Here is a 19,129-nt window from a genome sequence, read left to right on the forward strand (position 1 = left end):
GAGGTTAACCATTAGGAAATAATACCTAAACTTAACCAGCCGCGAGGCACCGGTGACAGCAGTGGTGCAACCCGGTGTGTTGTTCTTTTTAACTTTATTTATTTTACCTTTATTTAACTAGGCATGTCAGCTAGGAATATCTGGAGGAGCAACCCAGGGTGTCCAAAACACCTAGATATTTGATGTTTGGAGCAACTTCGAAATTTGACGTTTGGAGAAATGTGGACAAACGTCAGAATCTGAAGTAAAATTGGTCAAACCGTGAGATCTTGTTGGGAAAGTAGCCTTATTAGAAAGTAGCCTATAGCAGTGTAGGGTCAGCATAATACACACTACTTGTAGTGCACTATATGGAGCATAGGATAGTATTTAAAAGCAGCCTAAAGGTGTGTGTGGTCAGCATAATGTACACTATAAGGGGAATTTAGTGTTGTGGACGCAGGCATTATTATCGTATTAGAAGGTAGCCTATAGCGATGGGGTTTAAAGCAACACAGTGCTATAGCTCATTTAGGTTTTAATGAGACTGGACTGACCCTGGGGATACTTGAACTTTACAGTGACCTCTGGCCTTAGACCTTCTCCCTTTACCTCTAGGGGGTGTATGTTTGTGTGTCTGTTATATAATCTGACATCTGACTTCTCACTATTTTTCTCCTTCTGTCTCTCTCTTCTCCTCTCTTTCTCCCTCCTCTGCCCTCTTCTCCCCCCCTCTTTCCCTCCTCTGCCCTCTTCTCCTCTCCTCTCCCCCTCTCTCCCTCCCTCCTCTGCTCTCTTCTCCTCTCCCTTCTCTTTCCCTCCTCTGCCATCTTCTCCTCTCCTCTCACCCTTCTCTCCCTCCTCTGCCCTCTTCTCCTCTCCCCCCTCTCCCTCCTCCGCCCTCTTCTCCTCTCCTCTCACCCTCTTTCTCCCTCATCCTCCCTCTTCTCCTCTCCTCTCCACCCTCTCTCCTCCTCTCCAGAAACTGCACGTGTTTAGGAAGACGTTGCAGGCGTTGATCTATCCCATCTCGTCTACGACGCCTCATAACTTTGAGGTGTGGACGGCCACCGCCCCAACCTACTGCCACGAGTGTGAGGGCCTGCTGTGGGGCATCGCCAGGCAGGGTATGCGCTGCTCTGAGTGTGGTGTCAAATGCCATGAGAAGTGTCAGGATCTACTCAACGCCGACTGTCTACAGAGTAAGGAAATACACTCACACACACACACAGGCTCACACCCAGAAACACAGGTTTGTACTCCCACTCGCTCGCACGCACACACACACACACACAGGCTCACACCCAGAAACACAGGTTTGTACTCCCACTCGCTCGCTCGCACGCACACACACACACACACACACACACACACACACACACACACACACACACACACACACACACACACACACACACACACACACACACACACACACACACACACACACACACAGAATATGCATTCATATGTGGTTACGAATTCAAAGCAACAATGGGAGAGTTCTATCTTCCTTTAGTTGCAATTTATTCCCCTATTATTTACAATGGGCGCTATGTGAGCACTGTCCACTGTCCTGTGGTGCTGAACTTCAGAATCCAGACTCTGTTGCTGTCCATTCAGTGGTGCTGAATCGCAGATGTTTGCTTTTACAGCTTGTTTGTTCGTTTACTGCAGCACCATTGGACATTTTACTCCATATAGCATACACAAGCTGCCATGTGTGTGTGTGTGTGTGTGTGTGTGTGTGTGTGTGTGTGTGTGTGTGTGTGTGTGTGTGTGTGTGTGTGTGTGTGTGTGTGTGTGTGTGTGTGTGTGTGTGTGTGTGTGTGTGTGTGTGTGTGTGTGTGTGTGTGTGTGTGTGTGTGTGTGTGTGTGTGTGTGTGTGTGTGTGTGTGTGCGTGTGTGTGTGTGTGTGTGTGTGTGCGTGTGTGTGTGTGTGTGTGTGTGTGTGATGTTGTCTCCAGCCTTACAGGGAGGGTGTCTCCTCTGGCTCTCAGTATGACATTACTCTCTGCCTCCCAGCCTGCTTTGAAGTGTAGTTAGCTCTCAAACGTGTTTGTGTTTGCACTACAACACACCCACACCCTCTCCATCTTGCTACTGTAATGTTTATTTAAACTGATTCCCTCTGTTCTACAGTAGCAGGTCATGTTTTGGGTAGTATCTAGAGGTTTATCCTAGTGTGTTTTGATTGGATGACAGTAGACGTGTGACACGTTAGCCCCAGGACCGTCACTCTCTGTAAACTGGATTAGCTCCACTCTGAATGATAGAACTCTCTGTGTGCATCCAAATGGCGCACTATTCCTTACATAGTGCACTACTTTTAGTATTGCATTACTTTTAGTACTGCCCTATGTAGGGAAAACTGTGTAATTTGGGACGCATACATAGTGCTTTATTCAAATGATGATTCATGTTTAATTTGATTTCAATCGCAGTTCATGACCTCGCCAAAGATGACAGGCGAGATAACTCGATTAGAGGAGGAGAGAGAAGGGGTGAAAAAGAGAGCGAGGGAGGGGAGAGAGGGGAGAGGGAGGGAGGTGAGAGAGGGGTGAGGGAGGGTCCAATAAAAGCATGAGGAGAAAGCAGAAGTGTGTGTTTGAGAGATAGGCCGTAGCCAAAGTCTTTCTAATCCCCACCCCCTACTCACACACACAAACACACAGAATTAAGGTGAGTACAAAGGATGCTTCTAACTGTATTCTAATCACAGACAGTATTCGTAACATTCTCCTCCTACAACAACTGCTTCCCATTGTGTTCTAGGGACAAGATACCCAAAAGAGAAAGGTAGAGAAAGAGAGATAGAGTCCACAAAGGACATGGGAGAAAGTTATCTGTGTGTTTGATAGATGGGCCAGAGGAAATCTAAGGGCGGTGGACAAGAGTTCTAAGCACAATGCTGTATCCTAATTTGTAATGGTGTGTGTTTTCCTGTGTGTGTGTGTGTGTGTGTGTGTGTGTGTGTGTGTGTGTGTGTGTGTGTGTGTGTGTGTGTGTGTGTGTATTTTCCTGTGTGTGTGTGGTGTTCTAGGGGCGGTGGAGAAGAGTTCTAAGCATGGCGCTGAGGACAAGACCCTGAACATCATCATGGCCATGAAGGAGAGGATGAAGATCAGGGAGAAGAACCGGCCTGAGGTGTTTGAGGTCATCCAGGAGATGTTTGCGATCTCTAAAGAGGACTTCACTGGACACCTGAAGACCGCCAAGCAAGCAGTGCTGGAGGGAACCTCCAAGTGGTCTGCCAAGATCAACATCACAGGTTAGTAGTACCAACACTAAGAACTAAGCCCTCGTCCCTAGCAAAGCAGGCTAGACTGGAGGGAACCTCCTAGTGGTCCACCAAGGTCAACATCACAAGTTAGTAGTACCAACACTAAGATCTAAGCCCTCGTCCCTAGCCAAGCAGGCTAGACTGGAGGGAACCTCCTAGTGGTCCACCAAGGTCAACATCACAGGTTAGTAGTACCAACACTAAGAACTAAGCCCTCGCCCCTAGCCAAGCAGGCTAGACTGGAGGGAACCTCCTAGTGGTCCACCAAGATCAACATCACAGGTTAGTAGTACCAACACTAAGAACTAAGCCCTCGTCCCTAGCCAAGCAGGCTAGACTGGAGGGAACCTCCTAGTGGTCCACCAAGGTCAACATCACATCTTATCACAATCACCGAGGCCTGGTGCTGGGAAGGTTTGCTGGACTATAATAAATGTCTTCAGATCGTCTTGAGCAAGGCACATAGCCGGAAGGGCGATACACCACTGTGGCTGATTCTGTGCTCAGCCTGATGGGTGATGTGTGTGCGTGTATTACCTTGCAGGGGTGCGACTAGAGCATACAGTTCCTCTGGGCTAAATTACACCAGATTGGAATGAGCTGAGCTATTTTATTGCCCAGATAGCCTTCCTGCCGTTCCTTGTGTGTGTCAATCAATCCCCAAGAGACTGAGACAGAGAGAAAAACTGCCTCCCGCTCCCATCTATCTCTATGGCCTTATCCAACGTCCTGTTTTAGAACCAACTTATTGACTCTTTATTTATGTATTATTCATTTGATAAACACAGACACACATTGATTGTGTAGCACTTTGGCGGTAGATAGATAGGCAGCCGTGAGATGTGAATGTTCTGCATCAGCTAACTGCTACATCACAGCCCTGGATCAGTAGATGTGTATAGACTGCTATGGGAAGGAGAATGCAGTATACTTAATTAACTCCCTCTCACCATCACTCCTTTTTTCATCTTTCCCCCTTTACCCCTCTCACTCTCTATATCTCTCCTCCATCTCTCTCTCGGTCTCTCTCTCTCTCTCTCTTTCTCTCCATCACTCAGCTCTGTAGTTACATTATACTACATTACACAGAGCCAACATAGACATCAGCCGTTCTCTGCCTCTTTCTATTCTTTACACCTCTTTCCACTCCTCCCACTCCCTTTCCACATCACCCTCTCTCTCTCCGCTACCCCTCTCTCTCCACCTTTTCTCCCTTTTCACTCTTTCTCTGCCATTTCTTCCCTATCTCTGTCTATCCCCTGTATCCCCTCACTCTCTCCCTCTCATCCCCTCTGCCCCTCTCTCTCATTGTATTGTATTTCTTGCAACATGAGGCTGTAGCTTCTCATTTGTGGTGTCTTTGAGAGCCCGGCCCACCAGTCTCTGTCAGCGAGAGAAGAGGGGCTGGCTGGGGGAGTTATGTTTCATGAATAATACAGTGTCACTCATACATATTTAATGCACAGTGTCCTTTTACCTTTTATGGGGCTGGGAAATACTACTTCCTGTCTGAGATGGATGGTTAAGGGTGTGTGGAGCAGGGTGTGTGGATGGAGCGGTTAATGGGGTATAGGTTGTGTGTCTGTTTGTGTGTCTGTGTGTGTCTGTGTGTGTGTGTGTGTGTGTGTGTGTGTGTGTGTGTGTGTGTGTGTGTGTGTGTGTGTGTGTGTGTGTGTGTGTGTGTGTGTGTGTGTGTGTGTGTGGGTGTGTGTGTGTGTGTGTGTGTGTGTGTGTGTGTGTGTGTGTGTGTGTGTGTGTGTGTGTGTGTGTGTGTGTGTGTGTGTGTGTGTGTGTGTGTGTGTGTGTGTGTGTGTGCCTCATCCATAGCCTGGGAAGACAAATAGTCTCTGCAAGAGTAGCTAACCTAAGTATATTTTGTCTTTCAGCAAGTTGTTGTTGTTGTTGTTGGTATAGTCTGGCTAGGGCATATGTTTTTATTGATTTGTTTTCTATTTAACCTTTATTTAACTAGGCAAGTCAGTTACGAACAAATTATTATTTACAATGACGGCCTACCAGAAGGCAAAAGGCCTCCCACGGGGGCTGGGATTAAATAACAATATAGGACCGATGTCAAGTTGAAGATGCAACATATCACACGAATTGCAAAAGTCTTCAAGCTATAATATGTAACTTTTTGGGCGACCTGACCAAATTCACATAAAAATGTGAGTTATAGATCTGTCATTCTTATTGAAAGCAAATTTAAGATGCGGTAGATCTGTTCTATGTGCAGAGTTTCTATGCTTCCTGTTCTTAAGTTTAGTGTTTGCATCTTTAACTATCGGTTTTGTACACCAGCTTCAAACAGCTGAAAAACTATATTTTGGGTTATTGAAAACATGTTTAACAGAGATGTAGATGGTACAATGATTCTCTAAAATATACACTGAGTGTACAAAACATTAGGAAACACCTTCCAAATATTGAGTTGCACCCCCTTTTGCCTTCAGAACAGCCTCAATTCATCAGACATGGACTCTACAAGGTGTCGAAAGCATTCCACAGGGATGGTGGCCCATGTTGACTCCAAAGCTTTCCACAGTTGTGTCAAGTTGGCCGGATGTCCTTTGGGTGGTGGACCATTCTTGATACACACGGGAAACTGTTGAGTGTGAAAAACCCAGCAGCATTGCAGATCTTGACACACTCAAACCAGTGCGCCGGGCACTTACTACCATACCCCGTTCAAAGGCACTTAAAAAATCCCCCTCTGAATGGAACACATACACAATCCATGTCTCAATTGGCTCGAGGCTTACAACTCCTTATTTAACCTGTCATCTCCCCTTCATCTACACTGATTGAAGAGGATTTAACAAGACATCAATAAGGGATCATAGCTTTCACCTGGATTCACCTGGATTCACCTGGATTCACCTGGATTCACCTGGATTCACCTGGATTCAGCGGCTGACCATGCTTTCCTCCTGGCTACGCAAACCCTGGCCAACAGCTCCGCCCACCCCCCACCCCCTGCAGTTACTTGCCCGAGCCTCCCCAGCTTCTCCTTCACCCAAATCCAGATAGCATATGTTCTGAAAGAGCTGCAAAACCTGGACCCGTACAAATCAGCTGGGCTAGACAATCTGGACCCTCTCTTTCTAAAACTATCCGCCGCCATTGTTGCAACCCCTATTACCAGTCTGTTCAACCTCTCTTTCGTATCGTCCGAGATCCCTAAAGATTGGAAAGCTGCCGCGGTCATCCCCCCCAGATCACTGACCATTTAGAATCCCACCGTACCTTCTCCGCTGTGCAATCCGGTTTCCGAGCTGGTCATGGGTTCACCTCAACCACGCTCAAGGTACTAAACAATATCATAACCACCATCGATAAAAGACAGTACTGTGCAGCAGGCTTCATCGACCTGGCCAAGCCTTTCGACTGTTAATCACCGTATTCTTATCGGCAGACTTAATAGCTTTGGTTTCTCAAATGACTGCCTCGCCTGGTTCACCAACTACTTCGCAGACAGAGTTCAGTGTGTCAAATCGTACGGCCTGTTGTCCGGACCTCTGGCATTCTCTATGGGGGTACCACAGTGTTCAATTCTCGGGCCGACTCTTTTCTCTGTATATATGAATGATGTCGCTCTTGCTGCGGGCGATTCCCTGATCTACCTCTACGCAGACGACACCATTCTGTATACCTCTGGCCCTTCTTTTGACACTGTGTTAACTAACCTCCAAACGAGCTTCAATGCCATACAACACTCCTTACGTGTCCTCCAACTGCTCTAGTAAAACCAAATGCATGCTTTTCAACCGTTCACTGCCCGCACTCGCCCGCCCGACTAGCATCACTACTCTGGACGGTTCTGATCTAGAATACGTGGACAACTACAAATACCTAGGTGTCTGGCTAGACTGTAAACTCTCCTTCCAGACTCATATCAAACATCTCCAATCCAAAATCAAATCTAGAATTGGCTTTCTATTTCGCAACAAAGCCTCCTTCACTCATACCGCCAAACTTACCCTAGTAAAACTGACTATCCTACCGATCCTCGACTTTGGCGATGTCATCTACAAAATTGCTTCCAATACTCTACTCAGCAAATTGGATGTAGTCTATCACAGTGCCACCCGTTCTGTTACCAAAGCGCCTTATACCACCCACCGCTGCAACCTGTATGCTCTAGTCGGCTGGCCCTCGCTACATATTCGTTGCCAGACCCACTGGCTCCAGGTCATCTATAAGTCTATGCTAGGTAAAGCTCCGCCTTATCTCAGCTCACTGGTCACGATAACAACACCGACCCGTAGCACGCACTCCAGCAGGTATATCTCACTGGTCATCCCCAAAGCCAACACCTCCTTTGGCCGCCTTTCCTTCCAGTTCTCTGCTACCAGTGACTGGAACGAATTGCAAAAATCGCTGAAGTTGGAGACTTTTATTTCCCTCACCAACTTTAAACATCAGCTATCTGAGAAGCTAACCGATTGCTGCAGCTGTACATAGTCCATCTGTAAATAGCCCACCCAATCTACTTACCTCATCCCACATAATGTTTTTATTTACTTTTCTGCTCTTTTTCACACCAGTATCACTACTTACAGACCATCATCTGCTCATCATCATCTGCTCATTTATCACTCCAGTGTAAATCTGCTAAATTGTAATTACTTCGCTACTATGGCCTATTTATTGCCTTACCTCCTCATGCCAATTGCACACACTGTGTATATACATTTTTTTCTGTTATGTTATTGACTGTATGCGTGTTTATTCCATGTGTAACTCTGTGTTGTTGTTTCTGTCGCACTGCTTTGCTTTATCTTGGCCAGGTCACAGTTGTAAATGAGAACTTGTTCTCAACTCGCTTACCTGGTTAAATAAAGGTGAAATAAAACAGGTTATGTCTTGGGAAGAGAAGGTGTTACTAATGTATTACTGTATTCCATAATTGCTTGTTTTGTAGCAATTGCTTGTTTTATCACATTAACTTAGCCAAACTATTAGAATTTTAACAACCAGGAAATGGAAGAGTGATTTCTGCATATTCCACCTTTAATACATCACACGAAATGGATGACGTAGTACACAATTGGATGATGTAATACACAAAAAACGGGGACCTGTTTTGGCTCGTGAACACCACTTTCAAAACTGCTGGCTGAAATGATACAGATGTTCAGGAGTGCATCTTTAAGTGCTGTATCTTTAATAAGACATCTCAGTCTTATTCCCCCATAAAAAAACAGAAGTGCACTTGTTTTTTCCTACTAGCACTGACTCTACTGATAACTTCTTTATTGAGGAACAATGTATTTACAAAGACTGTGATATGTGGTTGTCTCAACAAGCTATTTTAAGATTAACGTAAGTCACTCTGGATAAGAGTGTCTGCTAAATAATTTTTAAAAAGCATTTAAATGTAATGTGTGTGCGTGTGTGTGTGTGTGTGTGTGTGTGTGCTCATGCATGGTCATGTGCGATGGTGGTGGACTGGTCTCTCTTAGGTATCTGTCTGTTGGCGAGGCAGATATTCACTGCTTCCCCAACAAACAGATTGGCTATACTGGAGACAAGTTTACATGGCTATGGTACCTATACATAAGACATAGGACAAGGTTCATACTAGTGCATAGCAAGTAATACAGCATTAAACCTGCAGGCTTTACGTGTTACATATATTTGAATATGTATATTATACTGTATATTAGTGCTGGACTGAAACAAAAGCCTCTTAAGTCTTACTGTTGTTATTTCTGTCTCCCCCCGCCTCCCCCACCTCCCCCACCTCCCCCTACTTCCCCTACTTCCCCTGTCTCCCCTTGTCTTTTCCTGTCTTCCCCTGCTTTCCCCTGTCTCCCCTTGTCTTCCCCTATCTCCCCTGTCTTCCCTTGCTTTCCCCTGTCTCCCCTTGTCTTCCCCTGTCTCCCCTGTCTCCCCTGTCTTCCCTTGCTTTCCCCTGTCTCCCCTTGTCTTCCTCTGCCTTCCCTGTCTCCCCTGTCGCCCCTGCCTTCCCCTGTCTTCCCATGTCTCCCATGTCATCCCCTGTCTTCCCATGTCTCCCCTGTCATCCCCTGTCTTCCCCTGTCTCCCCTTGTCTTCCCCTGTCATCCCCTGTCTTCCCCTGTCTCCCCTTGTCTTCCCCTGTCTTCCCATGTCTCCCATGTCCTCCCCTGTCTTCCCATGTCTCCCCTGTCATCCCCTGTCTTCCCCTGTCTCCCCTTGTCATCCCCTGTCTTCCCATGTCTCCCATGTCATCCCCTGTCTTCCCATGTCTCCCCTTGTCTTCCCCTGTCTTCCTCTGCCTTCCCTGTCTCCCCTGTCGCCCCTGCCTTCCCCTGTCTTCCCATGTCTCCCATGTCATCCCCTGTCTTACTCTGTCTCCCCCTGTCTCCCCTGTCTTCCCATGTCTCCCCTGTTTCCCCCGTCTTCCTCTGCCTTCCCTGTCTCCCCTGCCTTCCCCTGTCTTCCCATGTCTCGCCTGACTCTCCCATCATCCCCTGTCTTCCTCTGTCTTCCCCTACCTTCCTCTATCTTCCTCTGCCTCCCCCTGTCTTCACTTGTCTTCCCCTGCCTCCCCCTCTCTCCTCTCCAGTGATGTGTGCCCAGGGTCTGCAGGCCAAGGATAAGACAGGTTCCAGTGACCCCTATGTGACTGTCCAGGTAGGGAAGACCAAACGGCGTACCAAGACCATCTTTGGGAACCTCAACCCTGTCTGGGACGAGAAGTTCTTCTTGTGAGTATGAACATACAGTATATCACTGCTACAGCATTACTACAACCTAAGCCAGTGTACTACAGACTGTATTATAGACGTGGTCCTTTGTGGTGTAGTCGGTTGAGCATGGCACTTGCAACCCGTTGGTATGATTCCCGCTGGGGCCACCCATACATAAAATATATGCACGCATGACCATAAGTCCTGTCCAGGTGGTGTACATGAAGACTGCCTCAGGCTACAGAAACAGGAGGTATGCTCCTACCCTATGGGCCATTCTGGCTCAGACAAGGCTACCTTCTTAAGCTGTAATACAAACACTTTACTCCAGCAGACATTGTTATCACAGACATGTAGAACCTACAACACCAACAAATGAGGGGAGAGGAGACAGAAAATAATTAAAATGCATTTCACTGAAAAATGTGTTATTGACATGAATATCATCTACAGTGCATTTGGAAAGTATTCAGACCCCTTGACTTTTTCACCTTTTCCAGCCTTATTCTAAAATGGAGTAAATACATGTTTTCCTCATCAATCTACACACAATACCCCATAATGACAAAGGGAAAACAGGTTTTTAGAATGTTTGCACGTTTATTTAAAAATAAAAACAGAAATACCTTATTTACATAAGTAGTCAGACCGTTTGTTATGATACCCGAAATTGAGCTCAGGTGCATCCTGTTTCAATTGATTAGTGAGATGTTTCTACAACTTGACTGGAGTCCAATTTTGTGGTAAATTCAATTGATTGGACATGATTAGGAAAGGCACACACCTGTCTATATAAGGTCCCACAGTTGACAGTGCATGTCAGACACAGATCTGGGGAAGGGTACCAAAACATTTCTGCAGCATTGAAGGTGGCCTCCATCATTCTTAAATGGAAAAAGTTTGGAACCACCAAGACTCTTCCTAGAGCTGGCCGCCCGGCCAAGCTGAGCAATCGGGGGAGAAGGGCCTTGGTCAAGGAGGTGACCAAGAACCCGATAGTCACTCTGACAGAGTACCTCTGTGGAGATGAGAGAACCTTCCAGAAGGACAACCATCTCTGCAGCACTCCACCAATCAGACCTTTATGGTAGAGAGGCCAGACGGAAGCCACTCCTCAGTAAAAGACACATGACAGCCCGATTGGAATTTTCCAAAAGGCACCTAAAGGACTCTCAGGCCATGAGAAACAAGATTCTCTGGCCTGATGAAACCAAAATGGAACTCTTTGGCCTGAATGTCAAGCGTCATTTCACCACAGCTTTGAGTGTACAGCTTTGTTTGAGTTTACTGAAAGTATTATGAAGCTAACCCATGTTAGCTCAGGCCCTTTTTAAATAAACAACAACTTCTAAAATGGAGAGGAAACTTTTGATAATGTGTTGTGCTATGTAGAGATTGACCCGTGGTGTCATTAGAGAAGGTATTATGGTTTTAATCTGGCTCTCTGTGAGTCTGAACTCTGAACTCTGAGTGGTGACAGACTGTCATGTTGATTGTGATGTTGATCATGTTGATTTAAGGTACACAGAGGGTATTATCTAAGACCTAACACAACCTAGAACACTGGAATATGGCTTTCTGTAAAACAACAGTATAGCACTATGAACGACACATTTCACATCAACGTCATGAGGCTTAAGGAGTCTGTTCTAAAGCCAGTATATCCTGTATCTACAGTATCTACAGTATCCTGTATGTACTTAAAGCTGAAATACGCGTAAGGTGGAACAGCACCATTCTTCACCACAGCCACAATTGTTGTTGTTTTTGTTTTGATGACAAAAGAGAAGAGCATCATCCAGCATCCTGAACACATTATGTTGCAATACATCCTCTGCTTTCTATGGCGCATGAAGTGATGTGCACTAATGATGTGCACTAATGTCAGAGACAAGAAAACGTGTTTGTTGTTTGAAATAACTTCATATTTTGTTGTAATATTACCAGCGAATGTGGCAGTTTCACCAAGTATGGATTCCAGCTTTAAATAGAGACATACATAGAAAAAGATAAATCAAGCAGCCCATTTCCATAGAAACCATAGCGCTGGCGATTAGAATACCTGTATCTATGAGACAAAGAGGCTTTGTTAGAGCTGCCTTCCACCATGTTCTCTGTATGCTGATGGGGGGCACTGTGTGTGTGTGTGTGTGTGTGTGTGTGTGTGTGTGTGTGTGTGTGTGTGTGTGTGTGTGTGTGTGTGTGTGTGTGTGTGTGTGTGTGTGTGTGTGTGTGTGTGTGTGCGTGCGAGAGTATCTACAGTGTTTATGAGAAACCACAGAATGTAACGCAGAGTTACACTGCTCACTCTTGCCTCCTATGCAAACAAAATGGAGATGGAGAGAGGGAGAGAGAGAAATGGAGAGTGAGATACAGAGGGAGAGAATAAGAGAGAGAGAGAGAGACAGACAGAGAGGGAGCGAAAACAAGAGCGAGAGAGAGAGAGAGAGAGAGAGAAACAGAGAGAAACAGAGAGAGACAGAGAGGGAGAGAAAACAAGACAGAGATACAGAGAGAAAACAAGACAGAGAGACAGAGAGACATCAAGACAGAGAGACAGAGAGACATCAAGACAGAGAGACAGAGAGACATCAAGACAGAGAGACAGCAAGACAGCAAGACAGCAAAACAGAGAGACAGCGAGAAAACAAGACAGAGAGAGAAAAGATGTTATCCTCATGCCATGTGACAGGGTCTTGGAATCTTAGCTCTCTGCCTGGCAGGGACATCCATCTGTGGGTGCCACTAACACTCACGCACGCACGCACGCACGCACGCACGCACGCACGCACGCACGCACGCACGCACGCACGCACGCACACACACACACACACACACACACACACACACACACACACACACACACACACACACACACACACACAGACACACACACACCCTTGGGTGGGTGAACACTAGGGACAGCAGGGTTTCCTAAAGAGAGCCGGTGGGGCAGAATGATGTCAATCCCACCTGACAGACATTCCCCTCACCTCTCCTTTCTCATCTCCTCTCCTCTCCTCTCCTCTCCTCTCTTCTCCTCTCCTCTCCTCTCCTTGCCCCTCCCCCCTCTCATCTCCCTCTACTCTCCTCTATTCTTCTCTACTTTACTTTCCTCTTCTCTCCCTCTCCTCTCTGTTCCTCTACTCTCTTTCATTCTCCTCTCTCTCTCCTCCTTCCAGGTCTTTCATTTCCCACATACATCTAGCGGAGAGGACAACTCCAGACCACTCCCCAGCCTTTGAAGCCCAATGACAACCCTAACCTAACAGCCACCCACACTATGCCAACCCTTGCCATAACATATGACTGTGACGTGACTACACTGAGTCTCCAGGTCTGTTTGTGCTCCAGGATAGTGTGAGGTCATATCAAGTTAGGTCAGAGCTGCTGCCAGTAGATAAAACAGCTGAGCGGCTCTAGAGAGGATGGGAGGAGGGAGGAAGGAAGAGGGCCACACAGATTTTCACCTTCAAGGGCTTTTTCTAGATTTTTTACAGCTTTTTTTCTCTGATTTAGTCACCCTAATTTGGGCCATCCTACAAGGGTAAAAACGGCAATAACTTTTGAACTAATTACGATGGAGACATGAGGTTTGGACACCCTAAACCAGTGGTTACCAAACGGTCGATCACAATCGACTGGTCGATCTCCAAGGCATTCCTAGTCAATCACCAAACATTTCTGTAAAAAAACAAACAATAAAGCCTTACGTTCCACATGTTTCTATTCCTTTTGCGTTGTAGGCGTCAGATGCACTTGATTCAGCAGCCCTAATGACGGGAAGGGAAAGTGTTCCTATTTTGAACCCTTTCATGTGTCTGAAGGTAGAACTCTGCTTACCCGGCAGGTCCAGAGAGGAAATCAAGTGCACCTACAGGCCTACCGCTGGCCAATAAGATAGTTCAGATCACTGTGTCTGCACAGTTTCCTCGAGCCATAGACGGTAAAAATAAAACTTGAACGCACAGCAACGTTGATACTGTGAGAATTCAAAACTGTTAAAACTATGACTAAAGAGACTCAACAAATAGAGTGTGTTTAAGTTGTTATTCAGCACTGTCAATGCTTTTATAATATGTGTGTTCACCCTACACCCACTCACGCTACAACCAGCACTGCAGCTGCAATGAATGACAATAGCAAAGTTGTCTGATAATCATTGTATTTTTATTATAATAGCGACTTGTGTCTTTTTTTAATATCGCCCTAAACTAATTCACTTTACTGGTGCTGTTTTTCTACACATGGTGCTTTGCTGTGCAGTGAGTGTCACAACGCTACAGACCGGATCAAGGTGCGTGTGTGGGATGAGGATGATGACATCAAGTCTCGCATGAAACAACACTTCAAACGAGAGTCGGACGACTTCCTGGGTCAGACCATCATCGAGGTCCGCATGCTCAGTGGGGAGATGGATGTGTGGTACAACCTGGGTATGTTCCAGATCATTCTGCTTCCATGTTCCAGATAAGGCTGGTTCTATGTTCTAGATAAGACTGGTTCTATGTTCTAGAGAATCATATTTCTATGTTCTAGATAATAATGATTATATGTTCCAGATCAGACTGCTTCCATGTTCGAGATAAGACTGGTTCTATGTTCTAGATAAGACTGGTTCTATGTTCCAGAGAATCATATTTCTATGCTCTAGATAATAATGATTATATGTTCCAGATCAGACTGCTTCCATGTTCTAGAGAATACTGGTTCTATGTTCCAGATCATACTGCTTCCATGTTCTAGATGAGACTGGTTCTATGTTCTAGAGTAGACTGGTTCTATGTTCTCTATAAAACTGGTTTTATGTTGTACATTAGACTGGTTATATGTTCTAAATAATAATATTTCTATGTTCTAGATAATAGTGATTATATGTTCCAGATCCGACTGCTTCCATGTTCTAGATTAGACTGTTTCTATATTCTAGTTAAGTTTGTTTTTATGTTCTAGATAAGACCGGTACCATGTTCTGGATAAGAGGACTGATGCATCTGGTTCTGTGTCTAAAATAAGAAGACTGATGCATCTGGTTCTGTGTTCTAGATAAGAGAACTGATGCATCTGGTTCTGTGTTTAAAATAAGAAGACCGATGCATCTGGTTCTGTGTCTAAAATAAGAAGACTGATGCATCTGGTTCTGTGTTCTAGATAAGAGAACTGATGCATCTGGTTCTGTGTTTAAAATAAGAAGACTGATGCATCTGGTTCTGTGTTTAAAATAAGAAGAACGATGCATCTGGTTCTGTGTTTAAAATAAGAAGACCGATGCATCTGGTTCTGTGTTTAAAATAAGAAGACCAATGCATCTGGTTCTGTGTTTAAAATAAGAAGACCGATGCATCTGGTTCTGTGTTCTCGATAAGAGAACTGATGCATCTGGTTCTGTGTTTAAAATAAGAAGACCGATGCATCTGGTTCTGTGTTTAAAATAAGAAGACTGATGCATCTGGTTCTGTGTTTAAAATAAGAAGACCGATGCATCTGGTTCTGTGTTTAAAATAAGAAGACTGATGCATCTGGTTCTGTGTTTAAAATGAGAAGACTGATGCATCTGCTTCTGTGTTTAAAATAAGAAGACTGATGCATCTGGTTCTGTGTTCTAGATAAGAGAACTGATAAATCTGGTTCTGTGTTTAAAATAAGAAGACTGATGCATCTGGTTCTGTGTTTAAAATAAGAAGACAGATGCATCTGGTTCTGTGTTTAAAATAAGAAGACTGATGCATCTGCTTCTGTGTTCTAGATAAGATAACTGATAAGTATGGTTCTGTGTTCTAGATAAGAGAACTGATGCATCTGGTTCTGTGTTTAAAATAAGAATACCGATGCATCTGGTTCTGTGTTTAAAATAAGAAGACCGATGCATCTGGTTCTGTGTTTAAAATAAGAAGACTGATGCATCTGGTTCTGTGTTTAAAATAAGAAGACTGAAGCATCTGGTTCTGTGTTTAAAATAAGAAGACCGATGCATCTGGTTCTGTGTTTAAAATAAGAAGACTGATGCATCTGGTTCTGTGTTTAAAATAAGAAGACCGATGCATCTGGTTCTGTGTTTAAAATAAGAAGACTGATGCATCTGGTTCTGTGTTTAAAATAAGAAGACTGATGCATCTGGTTCTGTGTTCTAGATAAGATAACTGATAAGTCTGGTTCTGTGTTCTAGATAAGATAACTGCTAAGTCTGGTTCTGTGTTCTAGATAAGAAGACTGATACGTGTGGTTCTGTGTTCTTGATAAGAGAACTGATAAGTCTGGTTCTGTGTTCTAGATAAGAGAACTGATAAGTATGGTTCTGTGTTCTAGATAAGAGAACTGATAAGTCGATGGTGTCGGGAGCCATCAGATTGAAGCTCAACGTGGAGATGAAGGGAGAGGAGAAAGTAGCTCCGCCCCACGGCCAGTACACCTGTTTACATGAGGTAAGACATCTATACTCACCAACTGGTCTGAAGGACTTCTCCACTCTATGGAAACTGTTCCAGGAACTGTCTCCCTCTCTTCCTCTTCTCTCATGTTATTCTCTTCATCCTGTCTTTCTCTCTTCCTTTAGAACCTGTTCCACCACCTGACAGAGGTAAAGAACAGTGGAGCGGTGAAGATCCCAGAGGTGAAAGGAGAGGAGGCGTGGAAGGTCTACTATGACGACGTGTCCCAGGAGATAGTGGACGAGTTCGCCATGAGATACGGAGTAGAGTCCATCTACCAGGCCATGACGTAAGGACGCTCTCTTTCTCTTTCTCCCTCTTTTCTCTCCTCTTGGTTCTCTGAAGGCTTACTGATGTGCTGATGTTATACAGGAAAGCATGCCTCTGTGTCCTCAGTGTTAAAACTATAGAATCCATGGATTCAATTTCTATGGTTCAGAGTGTGCATGTGTGAGAGAGAAGGAAGCGCCTGGCTGCCTGTTTCTGTGTGTGTGCGTGTGTGTGTGTGCGCTCCCCGCTCTAAAGCCACCATGGGAATTCACAGGAAGTCATCATGGTTCTCAGTGTTCTCTCTCCACGCTCGCCTCCCGCAAGTGCTTCTGGGTAATCTGGAGGCTAAGAGCACAGTAATGAATTATGCTCCCCAATATGAGCATCTGTGTGTGTGTGTGTCTCTCTCTCCCTCTCCCCCTACCCCTCTCCCTCACGCTCCATCTTTTTTTAATCTCTCTCGCTGTGTTTTGAAAGGCTATTTAATAAATAATTGATATGACTGTCCTTCCAGATAAACGGGCTGCTCATTTTTGAAAACCTTTGAAATGCACCTCAAGTTAACCTTTCCTTGTATCAGTATTAAAATATATTGTATAAAGACCGTGTCCCGAACACCACCCTATTCCCTAATAGGCCTGGTCCCTGGTCAAAAGTAGTGCACAATAAAGAGAATAGGGTGCCATTTGGGACACTCACTAACAGTCAATGCCTGACTGTAGAGCAGAATAGATACCTGTTAAGAGGCAGCCTTCTCCTTCTCTCTCACTATTCCCATGACCTACTTAGGTTTAGTTTAATGGATTCAGCTCAGAGAGAGAGGGAGGGAGAGAGAGAGAGAGAGGGAGGGAGGGAGAGAGCGAGAGAGAGGGAGGTGGGGAGTGGGAGATAGAGAGTGGGAAAGAGAGATAAAGAGAGGGTGAGAGGGGGGAGATGGAGAGAGAAAGAGTGGGAGGTAGAGAGAGAGCAAGAGAGAGAGCAAGAGAGAGAGAGAGAGAGAGAGAGAGAGAGAGAGAGAGAGAGAGAGAGAGAGAGAGAGAGAGAGAGAGAGAGAGAGAGAGAGAGAGAGAGAGAGAGAGAGAGAGAGAGAGAGAGAGAGAGAGAGAGAGAGAGAGAGAGAGAGAGAGAGAGAGAGAGATGAACCTAGAGAAGAGGCCCCTAAGCAAGCTGGTCCTGGGACTCTGTTCACAAACACAAACAAACCACACATAGCCCCAGGACAGCAACACAGTTAGTCCCAACCAAATCATTAGAAAACAAAAATATAATTACTTGACACATTGGAAATAATTAACAAAGAAACAGAGCAAACTAGAATGCTATTTGGCCCTAAACAGAGAGTACACAGTGACATAATACCTGACCACTGTGACTGACTGACACAAAATTAAGGAAAGCTTTGACTATGTACTGACTCAGTGAACATAGCCTTGCTATTGAGAAAGGCCACCGTAGGAAGACCTGGCTCTCAAGAGAAGACAGGCTATGTGCCCACTGCCCACAAAATGAGGTAGAAACTGAGCTGCACTTCCTAACCTCCTGCCAAATGTATGACCATATTAGAGACACATATTTCCCGCAGATTACCCAGACCCACTAAGAATTAAAAAACAAATCCAATTTTGATAAACTCCCATATCTATTGGGAGAAATTCCACAGTGTGCCATCACAGCAGCACGATTTGTGACCTGTTGCACAAGAAAAGGGCAACCAGTGAAGAACAAACACCATTGTAAATACAACCCATATTTATGTTTATTTATTTTCCCTTTTGTAATTTAACTATTTGCACATTACTACCACAATGTATATAGACATAATATGACATTTGAAATGTCTTTATTCTTTTGGATCTTTTGTGAGTGTAATGTTTACTGTCTATTTTTTATTGTTTATTTCACTATTGTTGATTATCTATTTCACCTGCTTTAGCAATGTAAACATATGTTTTCCATTCCAATAAAGCCCTTTGAATTGAATTGAATGTAATTGAGTTGAGTGAGAGAGGGGAGAGTCGACCCTGAAGGCCGTCTACAGCAGCTCAGCAGACAGACCTGATCCAAATAGACCTTCTATAATGGATGGACCATCTAAACCACATAGCCCAGCGGTGGCCATCCCTTCGTTTGGGAAGCTATACCTTCTGGAGAATTTTGCTTCAACCCTACAACAACTCATTCTACTAATCAGTCGCTCCTGAGGACGTTGATTAGCTGAATCTGGTGTGTAACAAGTTTCAAAAAATCTGAACTATGTTGCGTAGCATTGCCGTTTCGTAGAAGTGTGTGATTAGCTGAATCAGATGTTTTACAAGTTTCATCAAATCAGGCCTACAGGCATGGACGTGATGTGCTCAGAGTGTGTATGTGTCTCTCTGTGTATATTGGTATTGGAGTGTTACAGTGAACATGGTATTGGAGTGTTACAGTGAACATGGTATTGGAGTGTTACAGTGAACATGGTATTGGAGTGTTACAGTGAACATGGCATT

The 19,129-nt window shown here is 44.9% G+C and overlaps 1 protein-coding gene across 2 annotated transcripts in view; it reads left to right on the forward strand.

The window, feature by feature from the left end:
- LOC129853436 (protein unc-13 homolog C-like) overlaps positions 1 to 19,129 on the forward strand; it is a 123,083-nt gene that overhangs the window by 26,952 nt on the left and 77,002 nt on the right. For both annotated transcript variants that reach the window (XM_055919477.1, XM_055919478.1), the window contains 6 exons: positions 962 to 1,181; positions 3,023 to 3,250; positions 9,816 to 9,957; positions 14,206 to 14,375; positions 16,246 to 16,361; positions 16,493 to 16,656. In XM_055919477.1, the coding sequence (XP_055775452.1) occupies positions 962 to 1,181; positions 3,023 to 3,250; positions 9,816 to 9,957; positions 14,206 to 14,375; positions 16,246 to 16,361; positions 16,493 to 16,656 (1,040 nt within the window). The remainder of the gene's footprint in view (positions 1 to 961; positions 1,182 to 3,022; positions 3,251 to 9,815; positions 9,958 to 14,205; positions 14,376 to 16,245; positions 16,362 to 16,492; positions 16,657 to 19,129) is intronic.

Source organism: Salvelinus fontinalis, chromosome 4 (assembly GCF_029448725.1).
Source record: "Salvelinus fontinalis isolate EN_2023a chromosome 4, ASM2944872v1, whole genome shotgun sequence".
In the NCBI taxonomy this organism is placed as follows: domain Eukaryota; kingdom Metazoa; phylum Chordata; class Actinopteri; order Salmoniformes; family Salmonidae; genus Salvelinus; species Salvelinus fontinalis.